The following is a 25,585-nucleotide window of genomic DNA, read 5'->3' on the forward strand; positions in this document are numbered from 1 at the left end:
GCAACAAGCATTATGGCATTAGTGCTTAAGGCCTGGGAAGCAGAGACCAACCTCAGCCTGGAGACCCAGGGAGCCTGAGGTCATCTCCCCTGCCCACTGCCCATTTCTGTGCTCAGCACACAGTCCAGGCAGGGGGTGAGAAGGGCAGGGGCAGTGCTCCTTACCATTGGGGCCAAAGGCCACAACCACCAGGGAGGTGACCTCTCCTTTCCATCCAAACGTGGACCCACTGTGTCCATCCTAGCGCTGCCCACGATGCCTTCCTGGGAAGCATTGCCCGTCACTGGCTACGGCATCCTCACTGTCACGTCTCGCTGTCTCAAAAATCCTAACTGCCTGAGCTGAGCGTTGGTTTTAAATAACTACAAAAACAGAGCCTGGCCCGGGGCTGAGGGGCTATGCCTGAGAAAGGCAAGAAGGAGGCGTGGGTGGGCAGAGGAAGAAAATCATATGCACTTGCTTGTGACTCAGAATCTATCAGGAACGACCCCTCCGCTGAATCAATAGTTACAAGCAAGTAAACTCAGTCCTCCGGAAATTACAGGGGCAGACTGAGAAGTGGGGGTGACTGAGTGTCGAAAGGGGGAAGAGCAGGAATCCCTCACTATATGAGCTCAGAAAGGAATCAGATGCAGCCCCCGAGTGACTGAGCAAGCGGGAGGCTCCGGTAGGGAGGCTCAGGGCGTGGCCCGTGGCAGTGAGTTGAGCACCAGTCTTGGCTGCCCAACTTTACTCTGCTCGTGGCCAGCTCACCACAGCAGCTGCGAGCACCATCAGGGGACCCAAGGTGCTGGTAGAGAGCCATAGGAAGGCACTCCACACAGGGAGGGAGCACCTGCAGGGAGGAGGCCCTGGGGAGAGGCTGGCTGGAAATGCCCTCCCCGGGTGTGCTGTGTGACTAGACACCCCTGTTCTCCCTTCCAGGCCCCGGGACAGTGGACGGCCAAGGACAGATCGAGTTCCTCAGGTGCTACGCCACGTTGAAGACCAAGTCCCAGACCAAGTTCTATCTGGAATTCCACTCAAGTTGCTTGGAGAGTGCGTGGGCTGGGGCCAGAGGGAGGTGGAAATGGGCCACGTCTCTCATGCACACTGTACTACATCCCACCTTTCCTGTCTGGAATGGGCTCACAGTCGTGCCTGGGTGGAGGCTAGAGAAGGAATGTTGCAGATGGAGAGGCGCTGAGGGGCCCTGTTGCCCAGGGCAGATGCCACCATTGCTGTACCCACCCTAGCCCCTCGTGACAGAGCCCCTTGAGGTCCCTGACCACCACCAAGCTCTGATTCAACGCAAGAGTCCTGGGCCATGTTGTGGAGCTCATGGGGAGCCGATGGACACCTGCCCTTTAGGGGCTCTTTCCATACCACAGGCCTGTGTTCCAAAAGCCCCAGGAGCCAGTCAGCTTCCCACCAGCCAGAAATGCCCAGCTGGTAGGCGTTGAGGAAGCACATCTTCTGGTTGACCTTTCCACCCCCTGTGCCTGCAGGTTCTCCCTGCTGCATGGTCTGGGTAGCAGCACGGGCTGCGGCAAATTCGCAGAAGGAGGCATTTCGTGAGGACCAGGCTGCGATGCTTCCAGAAAGCCTGCCAGCTACCGCTCTGCCCCTTGGCACTGGCTGGCCTTCTCCCCACTCTGCCAGGCACAGTCCTGGTAGCCAGGCCCCAGGGTCAGCGCAGTTCCAAAAAAGATGAGGATTTTTGCACAGTTGTTTTTAATAAACTCCCCAGACATTTGCATACATCTCTATGGAAACAGCATATTAGGAAGCTTAAATTAGAGTTTCAAAAGGCTGCTGTCTTGAGTGGCGTGGGCCGAGCTGTCATGTTCCCTAATCTTGCCTGTGATAGGATGATTTCTTTGTTGCCAGGCTTGTTGTGAAGAGGAGCTTGGGGCAGGGAGTGGGGTGGGGGGGATCGCTTTGATTTTCCTAAAAATAGTTAGGCCATGTTGGCAGATGACCAGCCGCCACACAGATGCACGATCCTCCCCACCCCCTCACACCTGACTGCTACGATGCCCAGGCCCCTGGGGATGAGACTCGAGGAATCTTGGCTGTGTGGTCTCTGCTGTGTCTCCTACAAAGTCGTGCTTCTCCTCTTACAGGTTTTGTCAAGAGCCAGGAAGGAGAGAATGAAGAGGGCAGTGAGGGCGAGCTGGTGGTGAAGTTCGGCGAGACCCTCCCCAAGGTAACCCAAAGGCGAGGCGGTCTCCAGGGAGACCTGTGCTTCCCCATGCCAGCATAAGGCCAGGAGCAGGACAGCGGCCTGACCAGAGGCAGATGGAGGGAATCCCAGCCTTGGGGCAGGCTCTCACTCAAGGCTCTTCAGTTGACACTCTCCTTGCCTGAATCCTAAGTGGTGTTCACTTCCTGCAGTGGAGCCCAGGAAAATCTGGAAGTCAACTGCTCTAACCATGTGACTTTGCGAAGGGGGAAGCTGCAGGACAGAGCGGAGAGATGCCCGTGTGCGGGCTCCTGGCTATGGGGGCAGGTTCAGCACTCAGCCCCAGAGACCTCCATTCCCCATCACACTCATGCACCTGTCAGCATCAGCTGGCAGGCAAGGCCAGGGGGAAGGCATAGTGAGGAGTCCATTGGCCTTGACCGAGCTCTGTGAGTACAGAAAACACTTAATGCGACCATGACCCTGCGTGGGCAGAGGGTGGGACTGAACACAGACAGTGACGTGCTGTCATTGAGCAGGAGCCTTCTGGATCTCAGGATGTTCACGGTGTGTACAGAGTGGGGTAGATCCTGTTCTTTCTCATATCCCAAAGGAGAGGTCCAAGGAAGGGCAGCCACAGAGGGCAGGGATTTCAGGGGTGTGCTAGGAAGTCCCTTGGCAGTGACATGCTAGATGCCTTTTATTTTTAAATTCAGGAGTCAGAGAGAGTGCGCATGTGCATTCCCATACTTCGGCCCACTTCTCAAATTCCCACAGTTGCCAGAATAGAGCCAGGACCAAGCTGGAGCCAACAGGAACTGAAGCCAGGATCTGGGAACTCAGTCCTGAGTCTACCACATTGCTGGCAGGCACCACAACTGAGCCTTCACCCTTGCCATCCAGGGTCTGAGTTAGCAGAAGTCCCAAGTTTGAAGCCAGAGCCAGTAATTGATAGGGCCATTGGAATCTTATTGTTTCAACTGCAAGGCCAGGGGACCTTGTACAGGTGGAGGAAGGGCCATGTTCTCCCGAGGTTAGCTTCACCCTGTGGCCCTGCACCAGAATCCCCAGGGTCCTGTCTGTCTCCACACCTACTGCTCCTCTTGCCCTAATCCCTCTTGCTGCCCCAGGCCCCCTCCAACAGTCTTGACCCATCCTAGTTCCTGTTGAGTCATCCTGAAGCCTGATGGATCTTTCTGGAATGCGCATCTGATCTTAGCGACTTAGTGTCTTTGCCAAGCAGGCCAAGCCCCACTCTCCCCTGCCTCACCTGCAGCCCCTTCAGGCCCTCAGCGGCCTCTGCTACACTTCTGACCCTGGACCTCCCACCGCCCCTCTGCCACCTCCCACTTCAGCATCCCTGGTGGTCTCCCCCTACACCTCCTGGTGGGGTCCCCAGAGACACCTGCTGTGTGTACTTCTGCCCTTCCCCCACTGCAGCCTGGTGATGCTGGGGAGTGTCTTCTGCAATTCCCACCCTGGCCCCAAGTGTAACTGAGAAGCAGACATCTGCAGATAGGGAGACACCTGGCGGGTGCAACCCCAACATCCCCAAATGGTCCGGAGCACCCACTGACTTCCAAACATTGGTTCTGGAACTTTCTAGGTTTTTAAAGATTTATTTTTCTATTTGAAAGGCACGTTAGAGAGAGAGAGATCCTTCATCTGCTGGTTCTCTCTCCGAATGGCAGCAATGACCAGAGCTGGGCCAGGACAAAGCCAGGAAGTTCTCCAGGTCTGCCACGTGGGTACAAGGACACAAGCACTTGCTCAATCTTCTACTGCTTTGCCAGCAGCATTAGCAGGGAGCTGACCAGAAGTGAAACAGCCAGGCCTTGAACCAGCACCCATATGCTGGTATCACAGGCGAAGGCTTAACTTGTTGAACCATGATGTCAGCCCCATGGTCTGGGACTTTCTAATAAATATACAGTAAGTCTGTGTTGCTGACCATGACCTTAGACCCTTCACTATGGCTTTTCTGTAGAAGGAAAAGACAAGGATTATTTTCTTTCTGTGCTAAGGTCATCATGGGAGTGTTTGGTGCATCTAGGATACCCCTTGGGCGGCCCACAGCCCTTCCTGAGTGCCTGGGCGGAAGTCTTAGCTTTGCCCCCAGTTCCAGCTTTCTGCTAATGTGCACCCTTCAAGTCACCGGATGATGCCTCATGTGCTTGGGCCCCTGTCCACCCATGTGGGAAACCCAGATTGGGCTCTGGGATCCTGGCCCAGCTCCAGCTGTTGTGGCCATTTGGGGTGTGAACCAGCAAATAGAAGGTCTCACTTTGCCTGTCTGTTTTACCTCTCTGCCTTCCAAATCAATACACATAAATAAATATATTTCTTTTAAAAAAATAATCAGCTTTGGGTTGTTAAAAAGTGCCCTTGTGAGCAGCCTGCAGGAGCAAGCACACACGAAGTTCCGCCCTGCACCTATATGCATATAACCCTAGCCTGAAACTTTTGAGGTTCACCCAATGGTGAGCAAAGCTTGGCATGAACTCTCCCTGAGGCAGACTAGTAGGAGCTCTGGGAGCTGAAGTCCAGACTGGGGAAAGTGGCTCACCTCGGGGAGCTGTAGACAGCCTGTGCCCATCACCTGCGGGCCAGACCTCCCACACCCTGCAGGACGCTCCAGCCGCCTGCTGTGATCCTGGAGAAGGAAGGAGGAGAGGGAAGTGACAGGTGGGTCTTTTGAGTGCAGGCCAGTGTGAACACAGAAGAGGAAGTTAGCACCCGCCTTGCACCCACCTGCTGCCCCGGGGAATGGAGATAGAGGCTGAGATCTAAGAACACTTCCTGGCCTGTTTCCTCATTAATTCCCCGTGTGCAGATTGGGGACCCTCATCCACCTGCTCCCCACCTGTCCCTCACGCCTCACATCCTTCTCTCTGCAGCTGACGCCCATTATCTCCGACCCTGAGTACCTGCTGGACCAGCACATCCTAATTAGCATTAAGTCATCCGACAGCGATGAGTCCTATGGTAAGAGCCTATGACAGGTGCTGCACCTGCCTGTTGACCCACAGCCTCTGTGGGGAAGGAGGCGGTGGCGTCTCAGGGGAAAGCCCAGCTACTTCCATCCTGCTTTCCTGCTGCTCCTTTGCCAATCTCAAGGCGCCGGAGGGATCATTACAGTAAGTAATCCTACCCGCCCCGTTGGCTTCTGGGAAGCGTAACAGTAGCTGCCAGACCTGTGTTAGCTGAAGTACTCAGAATCTGATGAAAAACTCCAAGTTGGTTAAATTGAGCATTTAAACCTAGGAACAATCAGCTGGCTGTTCTACAAGCCTGGATTTCGCTATTGAGTCTTTTTTTTTTTTTAGGATTTATTTATTTTGTTTAAAAGTCAGATTTACAGAGAGAGAGAAACAGAGAGATCTTCCATTCCTGGTTCACTGTCTCAGCTGCCAGAGCTGGGCTGGTACAAAGCTGAGAGCCCGCAGCTTCTTCAGGTCTCCCACGCAGGTGCAGAGTCCTAAGGACTTGGACCATCCTTCTCTGCTTTCCCAGGCCAAGCAGGGAGCTGGATGGGAAGTGGGGCCACTGAGATTAGAACCAGTGCCCACAGGGGATGCCAGCACCTCAGATGGAAGATGTGCTTGCTACCCACCACACTAACCTGAGGGCTTCCAGTTTTACGTTTTTCTTGCCGAGTGAGTACAAGCATTGAGTCAGATTTAAAACAGTATGGGTAGTGATCAGTTACAGTGAAAACTGAAAAACTCCCCCTTGAAGACTAAAGCATCCCTGGTGGCAGCTAACAGACCTGCTGATTGGTTAGGGAGGCACGTTTCATGGCCCCAACAGAAGAGCTCTCTGTGCAAAGAGGTAACGATGGGGCTGTGATTCACTCCCCCTGCGGACAGAAAGCTTGCTTCCTCTTAAAAAAAAAAAAAAGATTTATTTTTATTGATTTATTTTAATTGGAAAGGCACATATACAGAGAGAAGGAGAGACAGAGAGGAAGATCTTCCATCTGCTGATTCACTCCTCAAGTAGCTGCAATGGCTGGAGCTGAGCTGATCTAAAGTCAGGAGGCAGGAGCTTCTTCCAGGTCTTCCACACAGGTGCAGGGACCCAAGACTTTGGGCTGTCCTTGACTGCTTTCTCAGGCCACAGGCAGGGAGCTAGAAGGGAAGTAGAGCAGCCAGGACACAAACCAGTGCCTCTATGGGGTCCTGCTGGTTGCAAGGCGAGGGTTTCTTCACCAGGCCATTACACCAGGCCCAGCTTGTTCCCTCCGAAAGCATGGTGGAGGTTTCTGGAAAGGTCTTGTGACATGGGGATCAGTGGTAGGGCACCTGAGAGCAGGACAGCAGGGACAGCGTCTGACTGACTTTGACCTCTGTGGTCACCATTGCAGTCTTGGCCTCCCATCTACTGAGCCTTTGTCACTCCCCAGAGCTGGGCCTGGCACCCTGCAGGTGTTATTTCATTCAATTCCAACAAGATCTTATGAACCAAGGTACTGTTCTCCTAATTCATGGATGAGTACCTGGAGGCTCAGTGGTCAGGTCACACAGATAGTAGTGGTCTGTGTCCTCATCTGAACCAGGTGTGCCTGCACCACTGTACCACTCACCACACATACCCCCACCCCTCCTGAGAAAGTCTCTAGAACACTGCTGAGGCTCCATGAGGTAGGACCCTGAGTGTGACTTAGGGTGGTGGACATATCTGCCCTGCTGTCTCCTGTCACCTGTAGTCAGTGCTGCCCAGTGTCTGGGTTCAGCAGGCTGTGCGGTCCTGTAGATGCATCTTCTGTGTCATTAGAGACACCCAAGGTCTTAGTTAACACCCTTAACCTCTGCTCAGTTCCTGTCCTATGCCAGGTTCACCGTTGTACTTAGCTGGAGTGGAGCATGAGAGAGCAGGTGGCCCGAGAGAAAGGCTAAGGACAATAGACCAGGTAGCTCTTGGCCGGGATAGCAGGGAGCCAGTGAGGACTTGAGCAAGACAGCAGCATGATCAGATTTGCCTCTTACAAATCTGTATTGCCAGAGAGGAAGTGAAAGGAGAAAGGGGGAGGAGAGGGAGAGGCTTCAGTGGCGAGGTGTTGCAGGGGGCGATCATGTGGCCATGAGGAGTAGGGGCTGTGGGTAAAGATGGAGCCACACTTGGATTTGCACAGCTGGGTTAACAATGTCCCATTTCCGGCCCTGGGATCAGTCAGAGGAAACAGACATGGCCAGCCAGGGAGGCCGGGAGGAGAGCAAATGTGTCAGGTGGGGGACCTCGCTGGGAGAGACCGTGGACACAGCAGCAGATGTGGCAAGAGGGCAGGGACATAATGAGGGAGCAGTGTCCCTTAGGCCAAGGGGCCTTGGGCAGGAGGGGGAGGATGGCACAGATGCAGGGTAGTGATGCCTTCCAACGCCAGCAGTTGACGCTTCCTCATGCTCCGGACTGCGCACCTGTCAGGGTGTTCTTGAGAAGGCTATCTCTATAGATCTTGCCACATCCAAGGGTACGAGGTCCGCCCCCTTCCTTGCTGGCATTTTGTGCTAACTTCGTGCCTTTTAGGAACACTTTACTGCTTCATTAACTTGCATTTCTCAGGCTAAGAAGGCAGGACTACTTCTCAGTTGCTGAAGCCAAGCAGTCTAGTCTCGCGACAAGCCTCTGTCAGGATGATTTGCTCATTTGTCTGCTGGGGACGTTCCCAGGGTTCAGCTCTGACATGACCTTGTCTGTGACACTGGCTGCAGGTGCCACTCCCAGTCAGTTTCCTTATCACATCAGTTACTTCCTTTGTGCACAACTTTGTAACTTGTACATCCTCTGACCTACCTGTCTGGCATTATTTCTTGCATTGCTTCTTACACATAGACACACATACACACCACATGGCAATCTGGCTAGCCTTCAATTCTGGCTTTCTGTTGGATGTTATGCAATTTAATTTCTATTTTATTTGACATGGACTAATCCAGGTGGTGCTTACGCGTATAAGCTTTGAGATGTGTGTCCCTTATCACTCAAGCTTTCTTGCAAAGACTGAAAGAAACAGATTCTCGTCCAAATGACTACACCCAGGAGCCAGGAGCTCTGTCCGGGTTGCCCAATTGGGTGCAGGGGCCCCAGCATTTTCTCCATCTTCCACTGCTTTCCCAGGAGCATTAGCAGGGAGCTGTATCCAAAGCAGAATTGGTCAGACTCAAACTCGGGCCCTGATGTGGGACACCACTGCTACGGGTGGAGGTTTAACCCTCTGCACCACAACTCTTGCTCCCTGGAGGGCTGACTGCAGGATCCCTGCCGAGCCCGCTGGCGTTTCTCAGGCGAGCAGAGGCCAGATCCTGATGTGTCTCTTGTCTTTTCCTCCCCTCAGGCGAGGGCTGCATCGCTCTGCGGTTAGAGGCCACGGAAACACCACTGCCCATCCACACGCCCCTCACACACCATGGGGAGATGACAGGCCACTTCCGCGGGGAGATCAAGCTACAGACCTCGCAGGGCAAGAAGCGGGAGAAGCTGTACGGTAAGCTGGCCCGTGCCATCCTGGGCGAGGTTTGGTGCCCTCCATGTGGCCTCGGGACGTGAGCCCAGCCTGGGCCAGGGCCCCCGCTGCAATGTCAAACCCTCCGCTGAGTCAAGGGTCTCCCCACACAGCCAGGGCTGGCCCTTGCCATCCTCCAAGTGACAGCTGCAAAGACCCAGGGCTTGTGACACTCTGGGACCGCCACTTCTCCTGGCCTCTTGGTGTCACCCCTGTTAGTGCCTCTGCCATTTACCAATTAGGAAGCAACATGGCCACACGATTCAGCACAGGAACAGGAAGCTGCATCTTAAGATATTGGGGTATTGGCCGATTCAGTGCTGAGATCAAAGCTGTCATTACTCTGTATGGAGAATATGGAAATGTGGCCAAGAGACCTGACAACAGAGTGATCCGTAACAGTGCATCTGGACTCCACCTTGAGATTTTTTTTAAAGAAGAGTTATTCTTTTCCTTGAAAGGGGAGATTTAGAGATGATAACACAGGGAGATCTGCCACTAATTCGCCCCCCAGATGTCTGCAATGGCTGGGGCGAGTACATGCTGAAGCCAGGATCCTGGAATGCCATCCCTGTGTCCCACACGGGTGGCAGGGACCCAAGCACTTGAGCTGTCACCGTTGCCTTCTCGCTAGCAGGGTTGGAAGCAGTGCACCCGGGATTCCAATCTCCCCTAGCTGGTATCAGCTGCCTGGGTGGCAGCTTAGTGTGAGGCACCACGATGCTGGTCCTTGGGTTCATCCTTTTCTCTCAATGATGTCCCAAATGTTGAAACTTGAAAAGTCATTAAATTTAGACCTGCCAAAAGGATCTGTCACATTAACGCTTCCTTGAGATGCCACAGGGTTTGACAGGGACAGAGCTGCCGTGAGCATTTCTTCCCATCCCTTTCTTCTTTCCCCTTAATGCCTGCTCCAAAGCACTCATGAAGCAACGTCTATGATGAGTTGGACTTGAACCAAATACCTGAGAATGTGGGAACTGAACAAACCATACAGCTCCTCTCATTGGCCTCACATCACAGCTTGGGAGCAAAGACTCTCCTTGTCTGGGAGATGGGGGCACTGAGGCAGCACCAGGTTACATGATTGACCAAATGTTGTCTACCTAGCAGGTGCTGAGCCGTGACTCACGGGTGCACTGCTTCCCTGCCTCCACAGTGAATAGCAAGGGGACAGAGCCCCTTCCGCGCACAGGGGATGGCACCCCTGCTTGTCTGAACCCCAGGTGCTACCTCCTGTGCCTGTGGCGCCCCCTTCTGGCCACAAAACCTCTTTTTCCAGCAGAACAGTAGGTCACAGCAGCTCTGTAACCCTGAACCAAGTCAAAAATGAAGGAGGGGGTCTCAGCTCCCCCCTACCCCATGAGCAGCTTGGTTTTCAGGATAGGTGCTGTGCTAGAGCCCCTTGCATGAATTTGTCATGTTCTGATCTGACGGGAAGCATTTGCCTGTTCTGCCCTTTGCTGAGGACACCAAGTTGGGTGACATGGCAACCCCAGGTCACATGTACCAATCCTCCTCGCTCTGGGACCATGGCCCTGAACTCTCAGAAGTTCTTGCAGTCTTTCTAAACCCAACCCCATCCCCCAGCCCAGCAGCCATTATTCCCTGCCCAGCTTGCACCTGAACACAAGGCTGTTTGGCCTCACCTGGCCTCTTTCTCACACACACTGTTTATTGGCTCTTGTCTCCCAGACTTTGTGAAGACGGAGCGGGATGACTCCAGCGGGTTAAAGTCCTTGAGGAGCCTCACCAGCCACGACTCTGGGAAGCAGTGGGAGCCAGCTGGCAGGTAGGGCATTGGGCACCGAGACTGGTGAAACAGTGGGAACCAGCTGGTAGGTAGGGCATGGGGCACTGGGACTGGTGATGCTGGCAGAGCTCCTGGTTGGAATGCTCAGCTCAGCTCAGCCAACATTCAGGGAGCACCTACTCAAGTCAGGTCCCTGAGAGACAGGGGGAGGAGGAGGTGCAGCGCCTGACCTGGGAGCCCACTGCCACCCAAAAACTGACCGCAGAGAACACCAAGTGACAACAAATGGACAAGAGAGATCATGAGGGAAGCACATGTCTGTTGCTCTTCACAAGAGAATGTCTTGGTTGGGAATAATCCAGATGTTCAAGTTTCAAGTTTGTGCTAATGTGGCCTTGAGGACCAGGACTTTGCCAGCGCACCTGCTGATGGGGCAGAGGTGTGCCAGGTGCAGGTGCAGCTGTTCCTCTCCACCCCACAGGCCCTATACTGCGTGTCCTCCAGCCCTTGCCTCACCCCGCCTCACCCCCTATGCACACCCTCTCCTTGGTCTACTTCCAACTGCAAATGGTCAAAGCCATGGGTAAGGCAGAATTCCTGCCCAGCCCTCTTCCAGTAGTTCCTCATGTTCAGTCACCACCCAGAAATATTACTGAATGGAAAGTTGCAGAAAGAAACCATTCTTAGGTTTCCAACGACTTTCACTGCAGCAGTTATTACCACTGGTTCCACTTTATCGTTATCTGTCCTTGCTAATTCTCTTCCTGTGCCTCTTGTATAAATTAAACCTTGTCAGAGGTACGTAGGTCCATGAAAAACATAATGTACAAGCATACTTCCAAAAGTTCATGCAAAAAAAATAACTTCTGAAAAAGCTGTGCATGAATTTCAAAACACTTTTGCACAAAAACGAATTTATCTCTTAACCACGTTTTTCGGTGAACTTTTCGGAGTTGTTCATCTAGAGAGTTTCATGCTATCATAGGTTCAAAACTCTGTTGAGGTCTTAAAACCCATGGGAGGGGTCATTGTCCCACAGCCCCGCCTCTGTTTGTCCATCCCACAAAAACAGAGACCACAGCCACTATGTTGAGGACCACATTTCCTCCTCCTGGCCTGGGGCCCGGTGCTTGCTAGGTCCTCAGTAACTCAATGAGTAAGTGAATGAATGTTCAGAAGTGAGAGCATAAGGCCATCAGAGGACACTGTCCCCGAGCTGGGGCTGACCCCCAGGAAAGACAGGGACCCTAAGGTGTGCCTCCATGTCTAATCACAGGGCCCCTCCGTGCAGCGGTCCCAACATCACCGAGATCATCAACCCCAACTACATGGGCGTGGGGCCCTTCGGGCAGCCGATGCCCCTGCACGTGAAGCAGATGCTGTCCCCTGATCAGCAGCTCACAGCCTGGAGCTATGACCAGCTGCCCAAGGACTCCTCACTAGGGCCCGGCAGGGGAGACAGCCCCCCGACACCTCCCTCCCAGCCGCCCCTGTCACCAAAGAAGTTCTCATCCTCAACAACGAATCGGGGGCCCTGCCCCAGGGTGCAGGAGGCCAGGTGAGAGCCCTCCTCTGTCTTCCTCTCCCTGCTTACAACAGCCCCCCCGACCACAGGCTCTTGCCCTGGACAGCAGCCATGGGGGTAGGGGCTTGTGTCTGCTTCTCTCTGTCTCCAGTCCTGGAACCCAGTAGGCACTCAGGACCTGTTTGTGGAGTATCCTCGATCCTAACCCATTGGTACAGCTTGAATGTAGAGAAGGGAGGAGACAGTGTTTGGCACAGTGGTTAAGATGCCTGTGTCCTTGGGCCAGCGCTGTGGCATAGTGGGTGAAGCTGTCAGCTGTAATACCAGCATCCCATATGAGTATTAGGGCTATTCCACTTCCAATCCAGCTCCCTGGGAAAGCACCTAGGAAAGCTGCAGAAAATTAGCCAAGCTCTTGGGTCCCTGCACCCACATGGGAGTTTCAGGTGGAGTTCCAGGCTTCCTAACTTTGGCCTGGCCCAGCCCTGGAAGTTGTGGCCATTTGGGGAGTAAATCAACTAATGGCTAATTTTCTGTCTCTCTGTGTGTGTTTCTCTGCTAATCAAGTGAAAAATAAAAACAAGGAGATCATTTTAAAGATGCTGCCAAGAAAAGCAACCTCTTATAAAACAGTATTTGTTCCAAATGTGTTCCCAGAGCCATGAACTCTCTGGCCTTTCTCCCTCCCTGGAGGCCCCAAGGGAACAGAGTTAGGAATTTTCCAGTAAAAGATCCTCCCACTGTAGGCCCCCTTTCTTTTCTGTACCATAAGGAGGAGAAAGGACCGATACGGTGCCTTCTGTCCTCTCCTGACAGACAGGCAGGTGCTGCAGGACTAGGAGCCGAAAGGCACATGGAGCAAGCAGGCAGCGTGTGCAGGGAAGAGGTCTGGGCCTGGAAGCTCCTGGGGAAGCCCATGCAGTTCAAGGGGCTACTCTGAGCCAGGAGCTGGTGCAGCCAGCGGCTGGAGCCATCCATGCCTGACCCCCCCCCCCCCCAAGGCATAACCTCTCAGGTACTTCTCAGGTCTGCCCCTGCCCCTCACACACACTGCCCAGAACCAACCAACGCCAGCCCCTGAGCTGCATGGGATACCAACAGTTATCAATGCCCCCAGGAGTTGAGGGGGTGCAGACATGCAAGGGCAAAGTCTAGCCTTCCCTGGCAGGCGTCTTTACTGCTTTGTGATGACAGCAGTGGCTGGCTCCGCACCTCCTTCCCCTAAGCCTGGAGAGATGGCTTCATGGTGCTGCCTGCACCTGCCTGTCAGGAACCTGCAGAGGGCAGGAGCCAGCGTGGGCCATAGCACAGCCTCCTTGGGCTTCTCCAGGGCCACCCTTCCATGTCCCACCTGGCTGGGGTCTCCTGTGCGTGGAGGAGCAGCTGACAGTTTTGTCTTTAAGCTTCTCCTATGAAGAGTAGGTGGGTGAGGGAGGGGAGGGATAAGGACAGGCAGGAAGTAGCAGGTGGGAACAGGATGATGTTTAAGATCTTGGTTCTTCCCTGAGAAGAGAGAGAAGGCAGACAACCTCAGTGTCCAGCCCTGGAGCAGTGAGCACCGAAGGTACTGTCCAGTGGGAATGGAGGTACCTGGTTGGCCATGGTCCTGGGACATAGAGCTAGAAGTGACTGACAGAGGATGAGGACTTTGACTAGTTAAGTTGAGGTGTTTAGGCTCCTAGAGCCAGTGTGCCATAGTAATTGCTGGTCTATACCCCATTCAGCCTGGCCAAAGCGTTCTGCCCACACTGTGAAGCAGGGCTCCCTCATCACCCATCAGGTGCTTAGAGGCGAGAGTCTGTAATGCCCACTGCTCTTGCTCCTCTGCCCCAGGCCCCCAGCTCAGCCAGCCTGAGCCAAGGCTTTGGGAAAGAAGCCATTCCCAGCGCTGTTCCCATTACCCCCAGGGTCCCAAGGCTGGGGACCAGCCACCGTGGGTAGCCCTGCATGTGAAAGGCACCCATGTCCGAGGAGAGACTGCAGTCCTGCCCTTCCGTGCTGAGTGAGCAAGGACGGTAGGTCAGCCAGAGCTAAACTGTGCCGTGCAGAAGGGGCTTGGCATCTGCAGGGTCGCTTGGCATCTGCAGGGTCGCTTGACACAGAACTCACTGCCCTGGTGCCATTCCTGTATTCAGCAGCCATGGGCTGCTTGGCACCTGTGGGCAGAAAATAGTCTCACATTTGAATTTTGTGATTACCCCTACCCCAACCCCTGCTGTAAAGGTTCCCCTCCACCTGCTGCCCTGCTCCCCAGCTGCCTGGTATGACACAAGCTGTCCCTGGGGCCCACATCTGTTCCCCAAAAGTAATTAGAAGTCGGCTGGGGTATGACTGCCGAGCAATAAGTGGCAGACAGCGTGGCCAGAACACTTCCATGGCTCCCAGGGTGAGAGTAGGGGAGTCATGCTGCCCTCACACCAGCTTTCTTTTCTGCAGAAAGTGGAATCCACAACACTCACCTAGCAGGATGATGCCACTGGCATCGGAGCCCTCATAAGGGGCGTTCACAGCCCTGGTGCTCGCACACTGCTCAGCACTGACCTCCTCAAGTCAGGGCACACTAACAGGGTCAGCCAGAGGCCACTGCCGCCCAGGTGACATTCCATCCCTGGCCCTCAGACTGTCGTCACCACTGGGAGTTAGGAAGGAGCCCTCTCAGGAAAGGACTTCACTTGCAGGGGAGAGGTCAGTGTTGAGTGGGACTATTGGTCCCCTGCACTCAGTCTGGGCTCTTTGGCTGTGCTTGGTGGATGGTGGTCCTGAACACAGATCCTCAGGTAGCACGAATGGTTGCCGAGGAGGAGGGCAGATGATCCGCAAGGTTCCCCTTCTCCTGAGGGTTCAAGTGGATTTGCTGAGAACAGCAGAGGGGAGGCTGCGAGTCCTGGAAAAAGCCGGGATGCGGGGAGGATTCTGGCAGTCGTAGGGGACTGGGGTGTGGAGCCTAGGCTGATATTGGGGTTCCATGTAGATCCATTCTTTCCTTTCCTTTCTAAAGCCCTGCCCTTGCTCACTGATGCTCTTCTGGGATCAGTTTTGGGGGCAGGAAAGGTCCTAAGCCAGACGGAAGGCAACATACGGATGACAGAAGCATGTCTTCTCCTTTTGCCTTTTCATTTTATTTGAAAGGCAGAGAGACAGAGAGGGGAAGCTTCCTGCATCTGCTGGCTTACTCCCGTCCCAACACCTGCAGCGAGCCAGGGCTGAGCCAAGCCAAGGCCAAGAGCCCAGAACTCAGTGCACCTGCTGCCTCCTGGGGTATGTGTTAACAGGAAGCTGTCAGAGGGGAGGAGCCAAGACTCGAACCAGTCGCTCCCATATGAGGCACAGGCACTAACTCATGTGCCAAACACCCACCCCTCTTCTTGATTTCTGTCTCTCAAGGTGAAATTTGCATGACATAAAATCAGCCATTTCGACATGAACAGTTAGGTAATCACCGTGTTATGCAATCAACACCCCTCACATGCTCCACCCCCAAACAAAAGCCTAAACCCCCAAAACAGCCTGTGCCCTCATGTGTCCGCTCTGTCACATCCTAGGCCTGGTGACCTGGGGAAGAACACAGTCGAAGCCTGCCCACAGGACGACCTGCAGCCGACCAAGCCGGAGATGTTTGAGAACCCACTGTATGGCTCCGTGAACTCCTTTCCTAAGCCGGTTCCCAGGAAGGAGCAAGAGTCCCCTAAACTGCTGAGGAAGGAGCCCCCGTCCTGCCCGGACCCCGGGCTCCTATCACCCAGCATTGTGCTCACCAAAGCCCAAGAGGGTGAGGGAGGCAAGGGCCCGGGCAAGCAGGCCCCCGTGCCTCCCGTCTGCCCAGCGCCCCGGCTGCGCTCCTTCACCTGCTCCTCCTCCGCAGAGGGCAGGGTGGCCAGTGGGGACAAGAGCCAAGGGAAACCCAAGGCCCCGGCCGGCTCCCAAGCCCCCGTGCCAGCCAAGAGGCCCATCAAGCCCTCCCGGTCAGAAATGAGCCAGCAGCAGTCCGGGTCCCTGTCGATGCCGCCCACTCCATCCCCGAGGCCACCCCTGCCTGTCAAGAGTCCAGCTGTGCTGCACTTGCAACACTCCAAGAGCCGTGACTACCGTGAGAACACCGAGCTCCCCCACCACGGCAAGCACCGGCCAGAGGAGGGGCCGCTCAGCAGGACCACCATGCAGGTGGGTCCCCGTTGATGCTCGTGTGTGCCGAGCATACAGCTGTGTGTGCTGTATTCGTGTGTGTGTTCTGGGGTGTGTGCTGTGAGCATCCTGGGAGCTGTCCCAGGAGGAAGGGTTGGGATCAGAATATTTTTTCAGTTAGAAAAGGGGTATTTTTATTGGAAAGGTAGAGAGAAAAATCTCCTATCCAATGGTTTACTCCCCCAAATGCCTTCAGTAACAGGCTGCACTGGCCAAAACCAGGAACCGGAAACTCAGTTCTGGTTCTCCAACAAAGAGAGCAGGGACTCAACTACTTGAATGTTTACCTGCTGTCCCCCAGGATCCAAATTAACATGAAGCTGAAATCAGAAGTGCAAGTGGAGGGCTGGCGCCATGGTGTAGCCCAGTGAGCCTCTACCGTGTGCTGACACCTTGTATGGGTGCTGGCTTGTGTCCTGGCTGTTCCACTCTCAACCCAGCTCCCTGCTTGTGGCTTAGGAAAGCAGTGCAGGATGCTCCAAAGCCTTGGGACCCTGCACCCACATGGGAGACCCGGAAAACACTCCTGGCTTTTGACCGGGCAAGCTCCCACCATTGTGACCATTTGGAGAGTGAACCAACAGATGGAACTCTCTCTCTCTCTCTCTTTCTTTCTCCCTCTTTCTCAACTCTGCCTTTCAAATAAGAATAAAATAGGGTTTTTGAGAGAATTCAGATGCATTATTTTCCTCGTTTCTTTAAAATTTACTTCTTTTTAATTTGGTATGTGTTTGTTTACGAGGCAGACAGAGATGTCCACTTGGGCTGCCCCCTGCTGCCTCCCCAGGTACACAAGCAGAAGCAAGTGCAGAATCAGAGCTTGGACGTGGGCTGCAACCATTTCTCCCTCAAACACATGTTTCTAAGTAAAACTAGCAGTAACCAAAGCACAGACTCCATGTGGGATTCAAATCCCACTTCCTGGGCCTGCATCTCGAGTCCCAGTTTCTCTTCTATAGAAACGGCTGCTCCTGGCGCATCCCTCATGCAGGCGGAGAGTGCTGGGGGTCCATCATGTACCAGAACATGTTTGTGCTGTCCGTGGGATCCGGGGCTGCCAGCTCCAGGGCCTTGTGGATGCCAGTGTCCACAGACCCCAAGTCCCTTCTACAATAGCATCCTGTTTGCATGTGACATGCACACAATCTTCCACACACTTCAAGTCCTCTCTGGATTTCTTAGCATCCCCAATGCAATGTAAATGCAAAGAAATAGTTGTTGTACTGTGTTGCTTAGGAAATGATAACAAAGGGGAAAAAATCTGTACATTTTGAGTACAGATGCCATTTGTGTATTCTTCCTTAAGATTATTTATTTTCAGTTGAAAGACAGAGTTTCAGAGAGAGAAGGAGGGAAAGAGAGAGATCTTTCATCTGCTGGTTCATTCCCAGATGGCCGCAACAGCCAGAGATAAGCCAGGCTGAAGGCAGGAGCACAGAGCTGCTTCTTCCAGGTCATCCGTGTCGATGAAAGGGCCTTCAAACATTTGGGCCATCTTCTGTTTCATTCCCAGGCCACAAACAAAGGACTGGATCAGTGCCCAGATGGAAAGCCAGAGGCTTAACCTACCATGCCACAGCACCAGCAGTTTACTTTTTGAATATTTTCTGTCTGTGATTGAATGTCTGCGTGTATAGGTATACATGGGGCAGTAGAGTATCTATAACTGACCATAAGAGGACTGCAAAAAGTTCTTGGAAAATGTCTTTGTAAAAGTTCTCCTTTTTTATTCTACTTGCAAAACAGAGAGAAAGCTCCTTTCCTCTCTTCTATCTCAGGACGCCCACAACAGCCAAGGCTGGTACAGGCTAGAGGCAGGAGCTGCCACCTCCATCCCATGGAGGGCAGAGAGCCAACCACTAGAGCCATTGCCTTCCTGCTCCCAGAGTGGGCATAGCAGGAAGAACTCCAGAAATGGTCCTGCTGTGTGGGGATAAGTGGGTCTTCCCTGCTCGGCCAGTGCCCATCCCTGCATGACCCTTATATTCCACTTTCCGAGCATGTTTGCAAGCCTGCTGGAGTGTTAGGAATGTGAGTCCTGGCTTCTTGCAGCCCTGTGATAAAGGAGGCCTGTCTGGGGCCTCAGCATGTGGGGATGTGGGCATGCAGGGGCCTTCAGGGAGCCGAGTCCTGGTGCCAATGACAGCCTTTCTGTTCTTGTCCTGCAGTGAAGCCCTGGGGGAGCTGCTGGCAGTTCAGGCTGGGAACCTGGAGGAGCAGCCGAAGCCGCCCACCGCCTCGCCTAAGACCTCCTGCCAGCCCCTCGCCTCTCCCAGCTTCCCATGTCAGGCTTTGCAACTCTTAGGAAAAAGGGCCCAGCTTCTGTGTGGCCTGAGCAGTTCACTGGCTGCCAAGCTGGGCACCATTACTGAGGGTGGAAGGGAAAGCACACACAAGTGCCTGGGGCCCCAGCTTGGCCTTGGTACTGGGGACCCCTGTGCCTTAGTCACACCCCCATTTCTAGAAAGGACCCGAAGTACCAGAGTGCTCTCCAGGGTGGAGAGACACATTATCATGATAATAATATGAATATGAATAATAATAATGATGGCCACACGGCTCAAGCACTCACTGTGTGCCACGTGCTGTGCTAAGTGCTTCAGGAACATTCTGTTGGGTCTCTCTCCAGAGCTGAGACTGTAACCCACTAAACACACATGCCCAACCCCGCCCCCAGTGGATGCTCATATGTCCTGAGGGGTTGGGACAAAGCATTAAGAAGGCCAGTGCCCACCTGGAGCAAGGCCAGGGCTCAACCTGCAGGGAGCCAAAGGGGCTGAACTGCTAACTGAGGGTGCAGGAGCCTGGCCCTGTGCTGCTTCCACAGTGCAGGTGCTTTCACCAACGCCCAGGGATCCTGGCCCCGCCTGCGCTAGTGGAGGGATCTGCCTGGCTTTCCCGGCCTATTCCGGGTCCCTGTGCCAGGCTGCCTTGTGTCTGTCGAGGTGGACAGCCACCACTGGGCCTCTGGCGCTCACATGCTGCACCAGTGGCCGTGTGCGGTTGCTGCTGAGCGCCAACTGCCTTGGAGGCTGGGGAGCTCAGGTTCCCGGCTCCCCGAAACAAAGCAGCCTCTTCCTTCCCAGCTCATGGCTTCCAGCCCCACACCCCCAGCTACTAGAGAATAGATCGGTCATGTCTCTTCTTGTACTGCTTTTTGATATAATGGAGTTAAGGGTGGAAACTCAACCCAGTTGTGTGTGTGTGCCTTGTGCATGTGTGCGTGTGTGTTCAAAGGTCTCCAACCGTGTGACCAAATAAACTGTGCCTTTCTCACTCAGGCTGTCTGTGTGGTATCTCCTCCCAGCCCCGACACTAGGAGCCCCACACGTGTTTCCAGGCTGACAGCAACAGCAGGGGACAGAGGGTTTGTGGGATGACAGGAAGGTTTGGCCACCGCCATAGAGGCAGTTGGAAGCCAGGGATGGACAGGAACAGGGATGGACATCAGTCCCCACATACACGCCTCTGCCAGCCTGCAGGAGTGTCCCTCCAGTATGTACAGGCTGTCCTCCAGTCCATGAGTATCCCCCAAATTGATCAAGATTCACCCCTCAGACACATGTTAAATCTTCCCCAGGTCATGGGCTGGCTTGTGGGGCAGGCATCAGCCTTGGAGACCTGCCTAGGACCCAGCACTGGTGGGGCCTGATCCCACCTGCAGGGTGCTGTGGCAGGCACTGCCTCTCAGGACGCTCGGAGACCCCAGGCCTGGGCTCTAGACATAGCCTGAGAGACTAGCATCACTGAATAGCCGCAGAGCAAACCATTCCTGCCACAGTGATGGCCAGTGGACCTGTGGCAGGAGACCATGGGAACCTCCATACAGGCTCACTTCCTGGTCCCGAAGGTGAACCGGACCCATGGCCTCCAGGAATCTCAGCTTTCTGGCCCAGTAAACCAAGGCCAGGGTAGAGAGGCAGCTGGAGACACCCAGCTCCTCTTCAGGCTTTTGGGAGCTAGGGTATTGATGCCCTTGGCCCCTGGGTGCTAGCATGGGCTGCACCATGCACCTGTGCCTGCTCCCCACCTGAGCACAAAGGGCTGGAGCCTCACATGCTTAGGAGGTGGGTGTCCAGGACGTCCTCACACTGCTGCTGGGGATCCTGGGAGAAGCGCAGAGGGAGGCAGCAGCAGGGGGCATGCCCGACACGCTATTGCTTTGCTCTGAGTCCAGTTGCTGTGCATGCAGACCTGGCTGTGACAGCTGGCAGCCAAGCCCCAACGCCCAGGACCACGCCACCTGAGAACATGCAGCTGGTCCTTTCCATGTCTCGGCCCTGCACCCTCCCCAAAAGCTTCCTCCCTGTGCTCCTGGCTGCCACCATCTCTTGGGGACACCTCCAGCCACCTCTCCTGAATTCTGTCATCGCTCAGACAACCTAGTGCAAGGGGTGGGAGGGACCCCAGACATCCTGCATAATTAACTTCCCACTCCCTCCTGAGCTCAGTAACCAAGAGGGCAGCCAATCAAAATTCCTGCAGTCGAGGTGAAGTCTGCCGTGCCTGAGGACTGCAGACACTGGGCCAGACATCCGTCCTGTTAGGAAGCAAATCTTTCCTTCGTTGAGTGGTTATACAACAGCAGTGTTTTCGCCAACAGGGAGGTGTTGTTATCACAATGGACAGTCTGTGGCAGCAATAGCGGCCCCCAGCATCTCCCCACACTGCCTGCCACCTGCAAGGTCAGGGTCGGCCCTCCAGCTCCTCCTCCTGCCGGAGTGTCAGTTCTCTTTCAGGACCATTTCTTTTTTTCACTCCATAGGAGAGAAATTAGTGAGTCATTCAGAAAAGCTCTCCCACAGCTACCTTCCCTTAACCCCAGCTTCCCAGGTTCCTGTCTCCACTCCTCCTTAAAATAGCTCCTTTCTTTCTGCAAACTAATTTCCATGGCGACCCAGTCAGGGGAAGGGCCCAAGCTTTCTACAAGGCAGCTCAGCTCCCAGCTTGTGCCAAGACAGGGTCCCTTTATGATGCAAATTCTGCCCACCCCCACAGACACCCCCAGAGCACAGCTTTGAGAAAACTGCCCCCAGGGCACAGCACATTGGCAGGCAGGACCCAGGGGTGGATGCTTTCCTTGCTGGTCAAGTTCTAATGGGGTAGCCAGCCTGCTCAGGTCACCTCTCTCCGGGTCCCCACAGACCCAGCCACTGGGCCAGCCAGGCAGTCATTTAAGACAGTCTGTTTTCCTCATTTGCTCAACCCTGTGTTGAATAGTAACTGCTGAACCTTACAAGACAGCACTTTCACTAAGAACAGCCAGGAGTCAGACAGAATAAACTCATTTTATTTATTTGAAAGATAGTTACCAAGAGGAGGAAGAGAGAGTAAGAGAGAGAGAGAGAGAGAGAGGCTCATGCACTGGTTCACTCCCTAGATGATCTCAACAGCTAAGACTGGGACGAACCAAAACCAAGAGTCTGGAACTTCTTCCAGGTCTCCCTCATGAGTGCAGAAGCACAAGACCCTGGGCCTTCCTCGACTGTTTTCCCAGGTGCATTAGCAGGGAGCTGGATGAAGGGGAGCAGCCAGGACTCAAACTGGTGCCTGTGCAGGATACCAGCATCACAGGCTGGGGGTTAACCCTTTTGCCATAATGCCAGCCCCTAATAGAATAGGTTTCAGTATCTTGTCCTTTATTTCCTAAAAATGAGTTCTGGCATGGACTACTTCCGAGCCTCAGGTCCCTCATCTGTAAGACTGAGAGAAGGAGAACATGGGTGAGTGTTGCAAGGATTCATTACGTGTGTCTCTGGGCTCCAGACATCACCACCTCCCATCCCCCTGGGGGACAAGGCCGTGTGGGAGGGCACTGTAGGTGCCATCCAAAAGGGTCGGAGAGAAAATATCTCTCCACGCAATGATGGTGAGCTGAGCTTTCCCAGACTGTCAGATGTTCTAGAAGGAGGTAAAGGCAAGAGCATGAGTCAAAAAAAAAGGGGGGGGGGCAAAAAATTCAGGTGCAAGGTGAGGTTGTGAAAAACTTGGGAGGCAAGGAGTTCATTGAGGTCAAGGAGACAGAGCAACCAGAGAAGACTGGCTGAGGGCAGATTGGGTCCCTCGAGGCGAGGAGATGACTTGAGATTCGTCAAACTAATTGAGGAGGGAGGACTTGTAGCCAAGCAGGGCAGAGAACTAGTTGAAACCGGAAAATTAATTGAAGCCAAGGAGGAGTTAGTTGAAACTAAAAGGGCTAGTTGAAGCCAGGAAGGTGAGTTGAGACTAGGTAGGCTAGTTGAAGTCAATTGGATTGCCCTAACTGTGTAAAGCACAGTTGTTTCAATTATTGTGTCAATGGGAACAGATTCTGGGATGTGGGGCAAGCCCTCAGGCAGGGCTGGCCGCATGTCATAGGGCAGTGAGGGCAGGACCCAGGGGGCGTGCTGGCAGATCCAGCTCTGGGCAGTGGCGGCAGGACCGAGGGGCAGTGTGGGCAGGACCCAGGGTGCATGCTGGCAGATCCAGCTCTGGGCAGTGAGGGCAAGACCCAGGAGGCATGTGTGGGCAGGACCCAGGGGGCATGCTGGCAGATCCAGCTCTGAGCAGTTTGGGCAGGACCCAGGGGGCGTGCTGGCAGATCTAGCCGCTGCTCTTTCCTTCTGCCTTGGCAAATTAATGACACCGTCCTGTTTCATTCTGCAGGGAGCCAGTTGGGGTTTTGGGGCAGACAGTGACCACTTGCTCAGGGAGATCTGAATGAGGCTGGGTCAGCACCATGACATAAGGAGGTAAGGCTGCCACCTGCAGCACCAGCATCCCAAATGGATACCAGTTCAAGCCCTGGCTGCTCCGCTTTCCTGCCAATGTACCTGGGAAAGCAGTGCAAGATGGTCTCCACATGGGAGACCAGAAGGAAACTCCTGGCTCCTGGCTCCTGGCTTCAGTCTGGCCTAACTCTGACTATTACAGACATTTGAGGAGTGAACCAGTGGGTGCAAGATCTTTCTCTGTGTCTCTATGTAACCTTGCCTCTCAAATAAATAAATCTGTAAAAGAAAGAGAAGGGGAGGGAAGTGAAGCTTGTAGAATGCAAAAGGGGTCAGGTAGCATTCTCAGGTGCCTGCCCTAAGCGTGAACCACCTCGAATGTGAGCATTCTCCACTCCATTCCCATCACCTCCCCTTGGGAGCAGCTGCTGAAGTGAGAGACCGAGAGGAGCTGAATCACCCTGAAGAGAGCAGGCCATGATTCATTCTGCAGTCCTGCCAAGGTCTGGAAGTGTTATAGGAACCGAGAGTTCTGGCTGGGATTGGAGAGCCTCTCCAGTTAGATTTAGTCCAGGCTCTTGTCTTCCTGGCACATAAGAATGTAGCCAGAAGACACAGCAAGAAGGGAACAGAGGGGTAAGATTTATAGAAAGGCAGAAAGACAGCACACACTCAGCCATGAGTACAGGCGACCACGCGACAGCGGACAGCCGCCACCGAGGCTGGGATCATCCTCCTACAGGGCATGGGTGGTGCTCAGGGGAGGTCATGAGGGAGATGGGATCTGGAGCTGGGTTGCAGTGCACATGGTAGTCCCCAAGCAGGCATCTCTGTCCCCTGTGCCTGATGTAAGCTGAGGCGTGATGGGCGGTGGGTGTGCCAAGTCCTCAGCCACACTGAATGTGACATGAAAGGGGGTGCTTGGCTGTGTGCCTGGCTTGGGTGTTGGCAGTCCCTAGCTCCTTCTCCTTTCCTGACTCCCTGCCTCACCCACTTTGGAAGGAGAAAAGGGGGAGGGCGTGCAGGTGGCAGAGGCAATTCCCTGGGGAATACAGGATCGTGTATCAGCACACGGGGTATAAACTGGTTCTTCATGTCCTGCAGCATATCCACAGATGGGGCTCCTCTTGCTTCTGCCATTTTTCATTTTAAAATGAGCTTTTAAAGACATGCATTGGACCTAGCACGATGGTTCAGTGTCTAAATCCTCCCTCACAAGCACTGGCATCTCATATGGGTGTTGGTTCATGTCCTGGCAGCTCCACTTCCCAACCAGCTCCCTGCTTATGGCCTGGGAAAGCAACAGAAGAAAGCCAAAAGCCTTAGGACCCTGAGGTGTGTAAACTAAAGACCTGCGTGAGGACTGCCTCAGGGGCCAGCCAGGCCAGGGTTCCAGAGTTTAGTGTTGCTTGTGCAGAACGACTGTTGATGTGCTGGGTAGGATCGTGGACTCTGAGGCCAGACTGCTCGGGCCCCAATGCCCTGCCCTTCCCCCAGCTGACTGTGTGACTAGATAAACACTTGCCCCTTGTTGCCACAGCCTCACCGCAAACTAGTTCCTTAGTTGCATCTGGATTCCAACAGACTAGACTGGAAATCAATGTGATCGTGTCCAAGTCTTCAGAACAAAACTAAGGTGTCTCATCTTCCAGGGGCTCAGGACTGGAGACATAACAACCAAGGGCCCTGTGCCCTCTCGCCTGGCCCGCAGTGTCTTCTGCCACCCAGGCTTGGGGGTTCTTGGCAGTTCCAGACACCCTGGGCAGAACAGCAGCTCCGTCTGCAGCTGAATTCCTGGAGGAACTAACCCCTCAGTAACTGAAGACTCTAAAACAGAAAGCAGGTTTCCCAGCCACAGCACACTCAGGGGGCTGTACCATTCTTTTCCAGGAGGTAGGGGAAGAGGCTGTCCAGGCTCCATCTAGCAGCGTCCCTGGCTTATTCTGTGCCAAGGAGCATCCCAAACATCACCACCTGTTCCCAGCTGAAGCGGGAGGGGAGAGAACCAAACAGCCTGAAAGCACACGGCTACCATGGACCCATTCTCCTAGGTTTGTTTTTTATTTTTGCTCATTTGCTTTTTAAGGCTGACTTACTATTTTAAAGAGTTACAGAGAAAGAAATGGGGGGGGGGGGGACAAGGAGGAACAAGGAGGAAGCAGCAGGGCAGGCTCTTGTGACATAGCCTACCTGCTGTGAGTCATGGCTAAGCGCTGCCTTGGGAGGGATGCTGGTTCCTTAACACTCTTGGCCTGTGCAGCCACGTCCACCATGAAGGCCAGCAGGTCCCTCAGAGTGACTGAGCTACACCTGCTGCAGCAGGACAGGGGCAGGAGAGCACGAGTCCCGGGCCATGAGAAGGGTCCAGCGTCAAGAACTAGGAAAGAGTGCTCTAGACAGAGTGAGATACACAGGCCCTGAGGTGAGAGAGCTTGGCTTGTTGGACAAACAGGAAAGAAGTGCTACAAGGTAAGCAGGCAAGGTGGTAGCCAAGCAAGGGGTGGGCAGGTCCTGCAGTTCACAAACTCTTCTGTGGGAAGAATACCCCAGTTAGAGTCACAGAGTCCAGGGGGAGACAGAAGGAGAGGGCTACTGGTGGGAGGGGGCGGAGGGCAGGGAGACTGCAACGAATCTGAGACCCCCCAAGGCCAGGGCCCACCTCGATCCTGCTCCTCTGTCCCAGGCACTCAATAAGCAGCAGCAGCCCCACGAATGTCCCCTCACCCCACCCCATGTAAAGACAGAGCTT

At 54.2% G+C, this 25,585-nt stretch overlaps 1 protein-coding gene across 5 annotated transcripts in view; it reads left to right on the forward strand.

The window, feature by feature from the left end:
• The window catches only part of INPP5D (inositol polyphosphate-5-phosphatase D), a 105,635-nt gene extending 86,235 nt beyond the window's left edge, over positions 1–19,400 (forward strand). For 3 of the 5 annotated variants that reach the window (XM_040972316.1, XM_040972315.1, XM_040972313.1), the window contains 8 exons: positions 925–1,038; positions 2,106–2,188; positions 5,062–5,149; positions 8,499–8,648; positions 10,362–10,458; positions 11,696–11,977; positions 15,487–16,105; positions 18,295–19,400. In XM_040972316.1, coding sequence (XP_040828250.1) covers positions 925–1,038; positions 2,106–2,188; positions 5,062–5,149; positions 8,499–8,648; positions 10,362–10,458; positions 11,696–11,977; positions 15,487–16,105; positions 18,295–18,297 — 1,436 coding nt within the window. In that variant the 3' untranslated portion in view covers positions 18,298–19,400. The remainder of the gene's footprint in view (positions 1–924; positions 1,039–2,105; positions 2,189–5,061; positions 5,150–8,498; positions 8,649–10,361; positions 10,459–11,695; positions 11,978–15,486; positions 16,106–18,294) is intronic. The other 2 variants (XM_040972312.1, XM_040972314.1) reach the window with 2 other exon arrangements.
• The last annotated feature ends 6,185 nt before the right edge of the window (positions 19,401–25,585 follow it).

The sequence above is a fragment of the Ochotona curzoniae genome, unplaced genomic scaffold (assembly GCF_017591425.1).
Source record: "Ochotona curzoniae isolate NIBS_2020 unplaced genomic scaffold, NIBS_Ocur_1.0 contig_2294, whole genome shotgun sequence".
Taxonomy (NCBI): domain Eukaryota; kingdom Metazoa; phylum Chordata; class Mammalia; order Lagomorpha; family Ochotonidae; genus Ochotona; species Ochotona curzoniae.